Consider the following 16,101-nt stretch of genomic DNA (forward strand, 5'->3'; position numbering starts at 1 on the left):
ATAATCACTTCTTCGCCACGAGGGCACTCCCTGACAAACTCCGGGGGCCAATCTTTTTCAGCTAACAGAATATCATAGCCTTTTGAGAGCTTATCCCAAAATAGACCCTTAATTTTCCTAGTCTTATCACCCTCCATACGCAATGTTATTTCGTATATTTTATGGGGCTCGCTAAGTCTGGCGTCGGCAGTTTCAACCTGAATGTATTCATTCGTGTCCACTGTCTCCAGATGACTCATCAAGTTCTTGCGCGCTATACTGATTTCTGCTGCACTGTCCAACATTGTCAATGCCCACTCCCCGTTTTTCAACTGTGTCCTCAGTATTCTCGGCATGGTTGATTACTCTAATACTGGCTACCTTCTTTTTCTGAAATTGAGATTTCTTATTTTGAGCAGGTTCCTCGTCTTTGGACTTGGTGTGCTCTCCTGGGTCTGACCGTCCTCTTCTTTCCGAATTCTGTGGAAGAGATCGAGAGGGACGTGTATCAATACTTTGATATCTATCAGGTTTTTTTAGATTATCCCTATTTCTAAGGTTATATCTTTTCTCAGAGGGCTCCCTCTGGGGAGACTGGCGTTCTCGAGTCGGAGTTCTTTCCCTCCGTCGAGGAGACCTTCCTCTGGACTGGAAAACTTTTTCCTTGGGAGTGGATTGTTTATTTCCATCCCAGCTCTTTTTAGGAGTGTTTAAATTATTTTTAATAAATAATTTTTCAGGACTTTCGAGCAGTTGGGGTTTTACTGGTTTCCCACCCAAGCTGTCTCTACCTAATTCTTCATAGCATTTTTCTATGATTTTTGCTAGCTCAACAGGATCTTTTATATCTGTTTCCCTCAATTTCTGGCGAATCGCCACAGATGCTGCTTCTCCCTTTACGTTGGCTAATAATATAGCCGTGACCTGCTTGAAATCTTTCAGTAATTTCATACCTAGATTTAAAGCGGGCTCTGGACCGAATTCATTTTGAATCTGTTTTAGCACTTCTGGTATTACCGCCATAGACTGAACACCGTGTGTTTTTGTGTAAATGGAAGCAAAGACTGTACCCCAAGTGTCGCAGTCCTCCACGTGTGGTGCGATTCCCATAGGAAGGCAGATGGTCAAGATTCTGTGTTTCTCAATAGGGGTAGTATCAGGAAATACTGCCTCTATTTGAGTGATTTTCTGGGCTAACCAGAAAGGAATTTGTTCCCGTTTTACGGGTGTTTTACCAAGACATGACTGTATGTTCTGTGGTGTAATTTTATTTGTGTTCCCCTGATGAGGGGTCAGCTGTGGTGTATTAACAGCTGGCTGGATTGTAGCAATCCGCATTACATATTGGACTAATTGCCTATGTATTTTTATTAATGTGTTTAGCTGTGCTAACAGCTCTTCCTTGGACATTTTTGCAATGTCAGGATGTGGTGTGTAGCTGGCTAGAACCGGCCACGTGGCTCCTGGTCTACCTAGTGGACCGAGCCTGGTAATGTGATCATTGTGTTTTAGGGCGCCATTAAACCAGAGCAGGTGCTCTTGAAATTTAAGTGGAATTTCAACCTCCTCGAAAGGGGCGTACTCATCCGGAGGTTCCTCTATTTTATAATAGTGAAACTCTTGTGTTATAGCGTTTACCGCTGGAAAGTTTATCCATGAATAGAATACCTCTGTCTGCCGATACTCGTGAGCCTCTATCACGAAAATTACTGTACCACCTTGAGGTGTCAGTCCGTTTTCTATAAGTTTTAACGTTATAGATCTTCTTAACTGGACCGGGATGATTATAGCATCCGGGTCTGTCTGTAGGAGACTTGTGTCTTCCTCTATTAGTATGGAAGCCAGCCTAGCTGCTTCTTCATTGTCTGACATTTTAAAAATGCAGTTTTTGCAGAGTAGGTCTCCAAGGAGACAAAGATTAGGTGCACAATATTTTGGAACACTGTATCCTTCAACGTTGAATAAACCGGAGCTTTACATAGGAATCTCTTCCTACTAAGGTCGGGCAGATTTTAACCTTTCACCCACTCCAGACGTCTATTGGAGTTTTTACGGGAGAAAGGGGTCTGTGAAATATGCACGACTGAGTTACTCTACAAGTCTTGTGTTAGTTTATCGCCTTATCAAACGTTGGGCACCATGTAGTGTAGTTCCTAGTTTCCCACTAGGCCCTGCGCATTGGAATAACATAAACAGTAGTATCGACGTGGAACTGGCTATATTCCAGGCCTCCACTGACTATGCTAAACTTGATTGGGTTGTGTTACCAACTAGCTCAGAGGTCACTGGAAACTTTCTTCTCTGCTTAGGAAGTGATCAGCTTCCCTGGCACAGACAAGAAGGGATTCAGTTTTCCAACAACCGTGCAACATGACAACTTTGCTCCTCAGATCAAGAGTCAATCTCTAGGGTCGTGTGAAACAATAGACATAGATTTCACTCAGTCAGTCTGGTGCAGTTTACTTTCACGAGATGTAGAGAATAGAGAGACGGGCGTGTATCAATAAAGGTTAACATTTATTGAACAGTCTTTCTTCTCGTACAAGAGAAATGAATTGCCACAATTGCAATAACTGTTATTATAGAAAGTACGTACAGTAAGATAAGAATTGCGAAATAGAACTGTAAAAGCATTGATATGGTTTCTTAGCCATACAATGGTTTAAAAGTAATAAAACATATATACAGTCATATATACATTAGGCTAACATACTCAACTGGTGCTTCTAACTAAGCCTACCCCAGTGTGCCTGACCTAAGCCTAACACGTGAGAAGGGGAGTAAGTAAGTAGCTTAAGTTAAGTTGGTTTTGCCAAGGTTTGTTTCAAGAATTCTCGTCTAAGGGTTTAGTCAACACCATACCTCTGAATAGAATGATGGAGGATTGGTATCTCCTTCAGGGGTCTCTCTCGATATCCCAGTCACCCGCGAGGGTAAACCGGAAGCGCCGGGACTGGATTTCTCTGCACGAGAAAGGCAGCGGCTTCTCTCAGCGCGTCGAGGAAGGAGGGGTGACAGCGTCCGCGGGCAGCTGGGCTGGATGTCTTCGCAGAGGACGGCTGCACGGCTCCTCAAGCGTACTGCACCATAGGTCGCGCTTTAGCGGCGATAATGGTAATCAGTAGCTTCACCACCACAGGATAGCAGGCTGCAGCGACAGAGTGCTAGTTTTTACCAACACGGGGTCATGCAGGCAGCTGGCATCAGCAACAGGCAACGAACTCACAGCTCGTATCTCTCTCATTGCTTAAGGCAACGTTGGTAATATTTATACCTGACAGGTGCCGGGTTTGACGCAAGTTTGCTGGACATAAGACGTCAATTAAAGATGTCACTAGGAAGTGATAGTTATCAGTTGCTCATTAGAGTTCCATTACTAATCAAAACATAGCAAGCGGGGATTTCCAGGTTTGCTAAGTTTTTATCTTGTTGAAGAACTCGGAGTGTTATCTAGGAATATCAGATAGTGACTGCTGCTCTGTCATTGCACTAATTGGTCGCAAAGGAAGTAGCAGAGAGTCATGCTGGAATGTGGCTCTGTGGCTCTGTTCGTGTGAGGCCAGAGATGACTTTACAGAAAATCGCACTTGAACGGTTATGCCAATATAGGGAATAAATGGGTTTATAGCCGAATAGGGGCATAAGGTCACAGTATCGATCAGGAACCTAGATTAACACGCAACAATATACACACACATATATATTTAAAGTTACTTTTTCACTAGAGTATAGCATAGAACAAAGTTTCCCCTTACCATCTCTTTTATTAGAGCAATTATTTTTGTAAAATCTTCTTTGGAACTGACCTTGACTTCAGTGGAGTGCTTTTTAGGTGCTTTCCTCTGAGGTTTGTGGTTGGTTGTATGGTGATTCCGAGGGAGTTCATGAGGGTTTCAGGATACCTACAAAAAAAAGAGGCAGAAATAAGTGATAGATCATGTTTGTTTGTGAGGATCTTTCTTTAGGTTCTCTATTCCTATCTAATCTCTGGTTCTCTTTGTTCGAAGTAATTTATATATTTTAGAAGAAGGAATCAAATGAAAAGCCCATTTCACATGCTGGGAATAGCTGATGTGACTCTATTTTTCAGTTTTGTAATAAAAGCTTTGGATCATCGTTTTTTAGGACTGCACAACTTTACCAACTATTCCTATGGAATGGATACATTATCCAAGAAAACCACCATTTTGCAATGCCTTAGCCCCCCCCCCTCCAACTCCTTTAGCTTGATCCAGGTCTGCTCCAGCCTCGGTTCACATTTTCCACGTACTTTACAACTATGCCAGGTTAGCCTAGTGTAGCTGAGTGGCGGAGGTGGCCATATCCCATTGACCTTGTTTTATGTCACTGATTACCAGAGCAGAAAGAACTACCAATATGTGTGTCAGCAAGGACATCAGCCTCAGGTAGTGGAGGCTGAGACAGTGGCTGGGAACATAGCAGCAGTTACAGACCCATCCAGCCACTGCCTTTCCCACAGACTGAGGGGTGGTGTGAGGAAGATGTTTGTTATTCCTTAGGGTCCTGATGAACCCAATCTAAGCCAGTTCTTCACAGCTTTCCCCTCAGCTTTCTTTACTATCAATTTTAAGCTGATTATTCTTGCAGTGTTTCAGTTATACAAAGATATCTAATGGTCTCAAATGAACAATTCGCATTTCAGATCCAACAATGATTATCAAGCAACCAGAGTACAGAGTCATTCAAAGATTTGACAGAGTTTTATTTGAGTGCAAAGTTAAGCATGATCCCACATTAACTCCGACGGTGCTGTGGCTTAAGGACAACAATGAGCTACCAGCTGATGAGAGGTATGTGTCTAATTTCCAGTTTCTCCACGTCAGATTGTGTCTCTAGGGCTATTTGACAGGTTCATATCTCGCTGTACAGAACTTTGTTTTCTTTTGTATCTCAGCCCAATTATGTGCATGTTTGAGATCTCGAGATGGGCCCACACAAATCCTATGCAGATATGCCAAGTGCACTATACTAACTATTATCATTGTTCAGGTTGGGAGGGAGCAGGACTCACGAGACACAGTTTTGTCAATTGAACTCCCCGCCCTCAGTAATGATATTAAATAACTCATAACTCGCAGCGCACCAGTATGTTTTTGTTCGAGGCATGCAATTTTCTTCATTTCTAGAAATTATAAATAAAGGCATTTTAACCGAATTCAAATACAAGTGGTGAGATGAATGCAGTGAGATTAAATTTCATTAATTTTGACTTGTCAGTAGCGCACCAGTTATATTCCTTTGTAAAATGATTGTAACGTGGAATCTGTATTCCAATAAGTAATGACTACCCTAGTTAGGCTATGCTCGTGTGAAAATGTGGAATTTGAACATTGAAGTATGAGAATTTATAAACTTAGCATAATTGTCTCCATTAATACGATATATTGGGCCTCCTATATTTTCAGTAGCTTGACGGAAATTCTCTCTTTCTAACAGCCATTTTGTTATTGTGCGTCATGCATTCTGTGCATTATGAGTGTTTGATGCAATATGATTTTTAGTATGCATTAAAATATAATATGCTCATAAGCAATGCACAAATATATGAACCTAGCACAGCATTTTAAATTGTCGTTCAGCTACCACAATTCAATTCAATTCAATTCGACGTCTTGCATATCATCCTTTAACTGCCCAACACACCCACCAGGTAAGAACACATTGTCACCTGTGCACCCCCAGTGCCCATTCAGCAATATCCACTTCTTCTGTGTAAACCTTCTGACACGTTTTGAACTAACATACTTGACCCTTATGTGAACTCTGGCATTTAGTTTCAAATGTCACATTACATGCTTTTATAAAAGCCTAAGTAGGCCAGAGATATTCCCGTTAAACATCGGTATTTAATAATATATATATATATAACATTGGTTCCAGTGGGATCACTTATCAGAATAATCCACATAATTTAGGGCTAGCAATGCTTAGCCCCAACGTATAAGTAAACCTAGTTATGCTGACTTTGCACAGTGGCAGAGATATCAAACTACACTAACACACACACACGTATACAAATATTAATGAGCACTACACAAATCAGTAGGAGTGTTATAAGTGTGATGCAGAAAGTGTGGTGCAACATGGTTTGTGACTACGTTGTGAAACATTATGAGGTGTATTTGGTATTTCACAGTCAGATGACAGTCCCGACACAGCGTTTCGACCCTGGTGCTCCAAGAACACGTGTTTTTCATGAGAACGATAAGTGAATTCACCTTGACATCAGAGCCCAGCAACCCATTATGGCTGCCCTTTACCTCCTAGCCAAGGAATTGTCCTTGCTTGGCTTAGGGCCTTAATAGCCTTGCTATTCCATGGTACACATTTTTACACCATACCTTGAATGATTACTGATTTCTGTGCAACATCTATCCCTGCCTCTCACATACAAACCTCTGAGATTTTTGGGGGTGGAGATCTTTTTATATAAATATTTAGGTCTGTTTCGAATATGCATTTCTTAATATGAACATAGAACTTGCAATTATGTCACTAAAACGCATCTAATGAGTGTGCTCTATCTTCTTAATGTGCAAAGTATGATTTGCAATAAATTTGTGCTTTGGACAATGACATTGTATGTTGGCATTGCTGAGCCATTTGGGTTTACTTCACATTTATTGATAGGTTTATTGTGGGAAAGAACCACTTGACAATCATGAATGTAACAGAGGATGACGAAGGGACCTATACATGCATAGCAAACACAACCCTAGATGCTGTCTCTGCCAGTGCGGTGCTTACTGTTGTTGGTGAGTATTTATGTACATGTTTGGAAATATGTTTGTTCGAGTTTATGTAATCACTCTTTGCTTTTCTGTCTGCACCTCAGAAATGACAAAAGACAGAAAGTGTACTAAAATGTGTAGACACTTTTGGTATTTGAAAAATATATGTATTTATAAAAATAGCTTTAAAAAGATGGAAACATATGTTTTAAAAAGGGGAAGGTAGAATGCTTATTAATGTGTTCATTGTTACTGCAACTGAGCAAGAGAGCTTTAAAAGCAGGGTTTCATATATTCACAGCTTGATGCATTCTTGGTATGCAGCCTTGTTAATAGTGTACTTCGTTTTGCAAACAGCCCCTCCTGCATGGACTGTGGCTGACAGTATGTATCACACCAAAGTATGATATACAGTTCCAACATGTCTGTCATGTGTAGAAGCAATGCATTGGCTTTCTTGGAATTGTAAAGCAATGGTTTACTAATCGGTATCCACGCAAAGTGAACTATAATGCTAGAGCAGGTCTTTTCTCAATTCAATGATTTAATGCTGCACCCAACAGATGGGTGGAGGAGGAATTGTATTAATGGTTCAGTTTAAAAAAAAAAAACTTAACAGGGTCGATTAACAGTGAACAGACATCTTATTTGCAAAGTCATGTTACTGCCGTACCTAAAGCTACTTATACCTGCATTCTATGACAAATGTAACTGCAATGTGTGTTAGCATCAATCATTATGTAATGCTGCCTTTTATGCAATATGCGTATACAATCATTTGCTATTACTTAATTTGTAAAACCCAATAAAATATGTTACCAAAAACAAAACAAAAAACATTGATACACAATAGGCTATACGGCTCCAAGATGTCTGCCTGGTTTAGAAGCAGTGGGTGCGTGGGATGCAGCGCACTGCTGCTGAAACGAGAAGCAAGTGAGCAGACCAGTAGCACTGTCTGTGGTATGCTAGTATGCTTTAAAAACAAAATACTTGATAAGGAAGCTCTAAAAGGAGAAAATGGAACTCTAAAGGACTGGCCCACCAGCTCTGGCACTGAAGCACATTCAGGTTGAGGTGGATATGCACATGTGAATATGCAAATTGGCATCACTCACAGAACAATAGAGTTAAATGGTGAGTGGGCTGAATCCTTGCTCCATGCTGTATGCTAAATGATATCATGCATGGAAACAGAGTGTCAATGACATTAAAACAGAATAGTGCCAGTAGAGGCTTGACTCTGAGACCCCCTGTGCTTCTTTATGAATGTATATGTATAAATATAGTACTGAGATTGAAGCAAATCTTTAGCTTCCTTGGCCATCAGACAGATGGATGCAACATTTTTCTCATCTATTCTTTGCAGCTAGTTTAAAAACAAATAAAGCAATTTTGGCAATGTGAATTAAATGAAGACTTAGGCCTTGATTACAAGTTAGGTGAAATGAAATTACAGCACAGTCTTACGTGGAAAGTTTGCTCAGTTTGATTACATGTTTTATCCCATATGATTTTTACCAAAAAATTGCATATGGTTAACTTCCACATAGTAAATTTGATACCCATAAGAAAGTCATATTCAATGGACCCATGGTCCGATTTTTCACATGGTAACGGCATCCAATTAACTCACCTGGATACCGTTCAGCTTGTAATGATGGCCATGGTGTAGAGAAACTGACAACTGTTTCTTGCATGTAAAACATATAAGCAGATTTTTGCCATTTTTTAAAAACACATTAAGCCCAGCTTTCCAGAAGGCTCTTCCGCAAAGCCATCAAATGTAACACAAAAAAGAAAACTTCAGCCCGTATGTGAAATGCATATGTATACAAAGGAACTCTGAGCGCATTTTCTCTGTAATCATTTCAACAAGTAAATGAGCAAAACTGTAACTTTAGAATATTTTAAACTATTCATACTGTTTCATCAAAATAGCTAATTTGATGCACTCCTCAACAACTATAGAAATGTCCCTCACTTTATTGTGAATATGAAAGCAGCATAACTTTAGGCCTGGGCAAAATTTTAATTACCCTAGCATAATTCGAGTAATTAGGAAAATATCGGGTTGCACCTACTAAGTGAAATTCCCGAATACACTTTAACGCCCCTTCACACAAGTATGCACCATTTGCTATCAAAATTTGCCATTCACTTTTTCACAGCGACTGTGTGGGAAGAACAGAACACTGGCAACTGTTGTTCTTGCTGACTTTTACTGCACTTTTTATGCAAAGAGTGTCCTTAGGTCATACATTGAGACAGACACATTTCATATATTATGCGAAATAACAGTTTTCCATTTCATGTAATTTTGCTGGAATTTCATGTACTACCAAAAAAGTGAATTACGCAAATCTAGCACTTCTATACATAACTTTGGCATTGTGTACTTTAGACTTTTCCTCATAATGAGGATAAAGTTATACCTGTTTGAACAAAAGATGATATTAAGCAACATTTTAGACTACTTCTTAATGCAAACCATATGGTGAGAAGTCTCAATGTAAAGATCTTGGGCAAGCATTGGGTTCCCGAGATATGCATCAGCAGTTGGTGGTAGGGAAACATTACTGGAAGGTAAAACCAAAGTAAAGCAAATCAGAATCAACATCTTTTTGACAACAAGTACAATATATTCAATGTTTGCTGCTGCCAATGAATGTGAAAGATTCTGTGATGACATGTGGTTCTGACTAATGTTTGGAAGGAGACACATTTTTAAGTTATCTTTGCTAGCATCCATGCCCTGACCAAAGGCTTATTACATCATCATAATAGTCCAAGATAATTTTTGGTCTGAAGAAGTACATTGGTGGGGTTAAGGAGAGTATAATCATCTCATCACCTATACCACTTAGGACACTTTTTGGATAATTACAGTCACAGTATTTTTGACCAATGAGTATAATACATTTAACAAACTTTGTCCTAACTCTTTGGCTTAATGTGTCTAGTGGACCGTGGCTCTCAAGTTCTAGTTCAACAAAACCTTGAAAATAGCTCCTTTCTGCAGGCAGATAGTGGCTTACCAAGATCCCAGTTCCCTTCCTTCAGGCATTGGAATTGTTGAGTATCACATTCAGCTCTAGGAGGACTGGAAAGGTAATATTTACCAACACTGATGTTTTCAGAGATGCATATAGTAAAAGATAATGTGAAATTAGTGTAGTCAGTACTAATTTCCATATTTATTTATTTGGGAGAACAGGATGAGAATGAGTAGCTATACTCTGCAATTGTGGAGCTACTTTAACTTTATCTGTTGCCTGCAACAAGTATAATAACTTAACATGTCCTATCATAATTCACTTTGTAAGTTGTCTACTAACATTTACTAAATACTTCGTGTTCATATCCTTTCCAGCTCCTACCCCAACTCCACCTATGGTTTACGGTAAACAATTGCCAAGCCTACTTGTGTGTTTGCTCTGTGCATTTGTAACTTTCACCAATTAAAGTTTGCAGCATCTCTTCTTTTTCTTTTTTTTCAGAGCAGCTATACAGTGTGTCTTTTGCTTGTTATATTTATTTTTGCATATGCTACAGAGATTTTGCCATTTTGCTCCAATTTTTTTGACGTAAACTGTTTCAGTTTATTCCACTGTCATCCAGGAATTTAATCTTTGAAGAATTTTTTTTGTTCAAAATCTTCCAATCTGACCACTATGCTTATTATTTAAGGAACACACAGGACAAAGGAAACATCACACAATATTGCAATGTTAACCCCAAATTACAGTAACGGGTAGGGGTTACATACTAAGACAAAAACACTAGAAAACTCTATTTACCAGTTACTATAGTAAGACTTTAGTTTTAAACAAATTATTCCACATTGAAGGAGGTTTCATAGTGTAACTTTATATCATACAGCCAGTTTGAAATTAACGCGAATACCACATGTATTCATCCATAACAGCCACATTTGAAGTGTGTTACACATAGTACTATAGTGAAATCTCTCTATTTAATTTTTCCCTCCAACTTTTGTATCTCATTCATCCAACACCTTAACATTTATACAAGGACAATACCTGTTATCACATAGGTTGCAGCATTATAAAAGCTACAATATAACTCAGTCTTATAACAGTAAAACCTCACAAATCAAAACATTAATACAATGATTTGCGAATTATGTTTTAACAACCACCTTCTTCAGGATAGTCTCCCTTTTTTTAAAGGAATTTTCTTTTGAAGAATATAGCTTTATAAAATCACTTAATACATATTCAGTACTTCATTTTACACTGCTAGTAATTCTTAAAGTTGTGTCTTGATGACATGCATTGCAATGCCCTATATAATCAGGTGATGTGAAGTATGATATAACATTTTTACATCCCTAACCTTGTAAATGAATTCAATCTTACAAAAGAGTCCTACCTGAAATAGAAACTCAATTTTATAATTCGCTTTTCAATATCAAAAGTAACAGGCAATACATCACAAGATTCTCTTCATCTTATAATGAATAAAGGGACACTGCTATGTTTTTTTACCAACCATTTTAATTGAAGTTGATCAATTATTTTTTTAGCACATGTTTCCATATAAAAACCCAGATTGCACTGGTGTGAGGCACATCGCGTTTTTCCAAGCATGACCATCAATAATGAATTGATCGGTAAAATAAATGCATAATAACCAGGGACAGGATAGGAAAAAATGATCATGCCTAGAATCATATCATGAACTGGAGATTTGTATTTTGAAATCCCAGAATCAGCATCTTGGAACATAAGATTCATAACATTTGCACGTTTTGCATAATAAACTGCTACTAAATTGAATAGTGTTCACACAGTATTTCTCTAATAATATGGTTACTTATATCCCATAGCTTATTATTTAGTCATTCTCAGTAGTTTTCACCTAAGAACTAATTTGCAAACTTACATTGAAGAGTGTTCATACTTTTAGTTGAGTATTCCTTTTCTGCAACATCACCTTATGCCGTCCAAAAAGCACAGTTTCAAAGCATGTTGAAAATTCACATGCAGCTTTTTTACATTTTCTGCAAAATGTCACAACCATGCAAAGGATTTTTTTCACTTATTATAAAGCAGTTCTTTTTAATAAACTACTGTGATGTTTAAGGAGTGATAAAACAGCCACCATTGTGTTCTGAGAATGTACAGTAGTCTCATAATAAACAAAAGTGAAACATGCATTCACACCAAATTGTTATTTGTTATTTGCTATTAGATTTGGAAAGAAAGGCACACACAAATCACATTCAGTTGTTTGCTTTATTGATCTAAGAACATCTTCTTGGGCACTGACATTTTCCTGTAATTACTTTTTTCATAAATACTGATCTTATGGTCAATCTTGGTAAATGTGTTTTAGCTCGCAGTTTGTACACCACATAATTCCTAATTCATTAAGGACAAAATCTCAAAATACTTCAAACAAGTATGTAAGGTTCCCTAGTTACAAAACGCATATATGCATCTATAGTTTCAGAAAATACTTGGAACAGAATTTACAATACCTCACGCTCTTCAATAATGTGGAACAAAGAAATCGGACTCCAATTGCCTTATACCCATTGAATTCTGAAACAGTTTCAGCATGTTTCCACTATGTTTTTGATTTCTTATAGGAAGCCAAGTTTGAGTTAGTTAGTCTCTCAAGTTCCTTAGTAGTACACTTTTGTAGAGGTAAACAACACTTTATAATTTGCTTTTTCATGAATTATGGAAGCTTCATTTTCATTGACATATGCATGGATGCAGTGACTTCCCTGCATTATCATACTATACATTCATTGTTTTTATTTGCATGCACATTCAAACTGTACAATATTCATAAGACTTATAGTCATTTGTTTTCTTACTATGCTTCAGATTTTGTTTTGCAGAAAAATATGCAAAGGTGCCCTATTTTATGGAGCAATCTACTTGAATGTTTAATCAATTGTTTACTACATGTGTGTGTCACTTGCAGATCGTCCAAACCAGCCTTTTGACTTAGAGTTGACAGGACATGAGGAAAGAAGTGTGCAGCTTTCATGGATACCTGGAGCCGACAACAACAGCCCAATTACAAGTGTGTATTTATCTGCTAAATAGAATTAATAAAGTGGTGTCATACATGTTCAACTGCAATCCAAGGGGCTGAAATAAAATATAATTCCTTGTTAGTATAATGTCCTATGTCAGGCTGTAAGGAAATGTGCTCACTGTCTCCAATGAAAACGAATTGAAATTATCTATGGTTGTTTCAGGACAATCCATGAATCAAATAGCTCTAAGTATGATGTGTTCATCTTTGCCGCATTTCAAAAGATCACCTTCTTCCAAGTTCAAAGAGTAATGTGAAGTTCAAGCTTTAATTCAGTGGAAATTTTAAAGAAAGGAGATGTTAAAGTTAACACCAATACTGATACAACACAAAACCTAAAAAGATGCAAAATTCAAAATCTAAAGTACTACTGCAACCTTAAGTACCACCCCTTCCATCATGGGTGAACTATAGCAATGAAATGTAAAACAAGAGTCTGCATGTATGTATGTGTTGGTGTTTGTAAACATTTGTATTACTATGAAAGTGTCTGACATTAAGGGCTTGAACATTTAATTTTCTTTTTTTAAAGACTTAAACATTTGGTTTTCTGTTATTTTAAGGTGTTGTAATGCTACTTTAAACAATGCTCCTTACATGCTACTGTGTGAGTGCACTATAGTTATTGTATGGTGGTGTTCCACGTTTTTTTTCTTTTTGAAAGTGGGGTGCTAAGCTTAATTATTACTGATTTGATTAGTGGTATTCCAGAGTTATGTCATGTGGTATTTTATGTGGGAAATGTCTGGAGTTATAAAACGTGTATGGTGGTATTATGGTTATATCAATAACTGAACTTTAGAATTTCACATGTTTTTAGGTTTTGTTTTCTGGCCAATATTGACGGCCATGCCAGCCTTAATTTCTCCACTTTTTAAAATGTCTTTTTGTGGGAGAAGTCACCAAGCCTGATGAAAGGGTTTAATAAAGCATTACCTTTATTATGTCAACTGGTGAAATATGACACTTTTAGTTTTAGTGTATAGTTAGACAACCATGTTGTAATGCTCCCATTCACACTTGCCCATGGTTGGGTGTAAGGGTGATCTGTGATAGCTCCCTTGCTTTACCCAAGAGGGTAGTGTAGTTTGTGCTCTCTGCCCTGCCCAAGGGCCTAGGGTTTTGTTAACCCCCCTCCCAAATTGTCCATGAATTGAAAGGTAAGTTTTGCCACTTCCCCTGTCTTGTCCAATATTGAGGCTGTAGTTTTTTGTCCTGTGCCTTGCCTGAAGGTGGTGACAGTATTTACTGCCATCCTCATGGCCCCTGGCAAAGGGTATGTTATGGCCTACCCTGCTTACCAATGGGCGAGTGGGTTTCATCGCTCCCTACATCTTGACATAGGGCAGAGTGTATACTACCTCTCCCCTGCCTTGTCAAAGGGCATAGTGTATCTGTACACCTCCATCTTACCAAAGCACTGATAGGATTGTTTTCTCATCTCCACTACCCTGCCCTTGTGTGAGGCGTCTTTGAATGAAACCCACCTGGTTAAATCTGGGAATGATTGTGCCCTCCCTGATTTGCTTAATGGTGGAGAGGAATTGCAAAAAATATATATTATAAATAAATAAATAAATTAACTGCAGAAGCAGCAGAAAACTGCCCCATGCCATGTCTGCAAACTTGAATACCGCTTAAGGACATTCTCACCTGTAGTGCACCTCCCCTCCCTCTTTTCGATGGAGACTGAGACTTTGGACAACTAACAGATTCTTCCATCCAGATTTTGCAAACAAATTACTGGTGCATTTGTTCATTGTTTTGGGCCTCTTTCGTCCTCAGTTGAAAAAAGATGATGGCGGTCAATAACAGCTGACACCTGTCTCTGTGCTCTGTACTCAAAAGTGAACAGGATATGAGGCCATTGTCAGATGTCGTGAACCTTTTTCACCCATGAAAAAATTAGTGAAGGAGGCCTGGGAAAGCAAATAGGAGCCTGGGTGCACGTTCTGCGAATACTAACAGGTGACTGCGGAAGCTAATTCACTGTCTTGAGCCTCCATCGATCTCAAAACATGAGGGTGAATGAGACCCAGAAAGGAAAACAGCTGTCTTGTTCTGTTTCCTGCAACTAAATTGATAAATTACATTTTTGCAGCGGGAACCTATCCATTAACTACAAACTTACTTTCAATAAAGCTTTTTGATGCCTACAAATAATTATAGCTGGTTATATAATTTCTATTTCTCTCATTGTAATGTAAACCGTCTGTAGAACGGTCAGTTTCCAGCCATTAAATTGTACCAAACATAATATCTTTGGTAGGTTTCATCATTGAGTATGAAGATGGTTTACATGAACCTGGTATATGGCATTACCAGACTGAAGTCCCAGGAACCCAGACAACCGCAGTATTAAATTTGTCCCCATTCGTCAGCTACATTTTCCGCGTCATCGCTGTTAACGAGATTGGAAGAAGTCAACCCAGTGAAATATCAGAAAGATATGTTACAAAAGCAGCAGGTATGTAAAAACATCTATGTTCTAGCAGATACTGTTCTTCTATAGATTTCTCTATCTATGTTCTATAGGCCGTCCTTCTCCTAGGTTTGATTAGCTGTACGTGTTTTTATGGTATCAACCAGGAATCTACTCTTTAACTGATGGGAATTTAGCTTCATGATTCATTAGGCTGAACAGTTTTAGCTAAACAGCAATCACAGTAACACTACTGAGTGCACAAGAGCTGGTAAGCGATTGGTGCAAAGTCTTGCAGTGCTCAGTCTTTATCCTTCTAAGGAAGATGAATAGTAGGCATTGAGTTAGATAATAACACCTATCATGCCTACTATATTATTTAGTACAGGATATTGTGGGGATTATTGTACAGCCGCAATAGGACCAACCAGGTCGTAATATGCTATAAGCATTGCCATGAACGGGACTTTTTCGGAGGCACACCAGGAATCCCTTAACGATACTGCATGGCATACCAGTCTCCCTTGGTACATGTTCAGTAGTGTTATTGGTGCACTTAACACTTATTGACATACAATCATTGATCACACCCTCATATTTCTTCTATACTTCCTGCTGCTCAATACATGGGAAGTAGATCATGATGAGGGTAGGCATCATTGATTCAAAGACCTAGAAGATCAGAAGAAAGCTGACCAGTCTTGCTACTGTTTATGTATTGCCTGTTTATTTTCGACATAAACAACCCCACTACCATCAAATTTCAGTGGGCATAGCAATTCACAATGATATTGATAGAAATACTCCAGAGTAAATGAAGTCTAACAAAATTGGATATAAACCAGCACTTTACCAAAGGACATTGGAAAA

General features: G+C 38.5%; 1 protein-coding gene across 16 annotated transcripts in view; it reads left to right on the plus strand.

Moving 5' to 3' along the window:
- Positions 1-16,101, plus strand: part of NRCAM (neuronal cell adhesion molecule) — a 967,670-nt gene that overhangs the window by 764,990 nt on the left and 186,579 nt on the right. For 12 of the 16 annotated variants that reach the window (XM_086919453.1, XM_086919434.1, XM_086919444.1 and 9 more), the window contains 5 exons: positions 4,643-4,790; positions 6,631-6,755; positions 10,105-10,134; positions 12,693-12,794; positions 15,079-15,276. In XM_086919453.1, the coding sequence (XP_086775579.1) occupies positions 4,643-4,790; positions 6,631-6,755; positions 10,105-10,134; positions 12,693-12,794; positions 15,079-15,276 (603 nt within the window). The remainder of the gene's footprint in view (positions 1-4,642; positions 4,791-6,630; positions 6,756-10,104; positions 10,135-12,692; positions 12,795-15,078; positions 15,277-16,101) is intronic. The other 4 variants (XM_086919441.1, XM_086919461.1, XM_086919451.1 and 1 more) reach the window with 1 other exon arrangement.

Source organism: Lissotriton vulgaris, chromosome 1_1, assembly GCF_964263255.1.
Source record: "Lissotriton vulgaris chromosome 1_1, aLisVul1.2, whole genome shotgun sequence".
Classification (NCBI taxonomy): Eukaryota; Metazoa; Chordata; class Amphibia; order Caudata; family Salamandridae; genus Lissotriton; species Lissotriton vulgaris.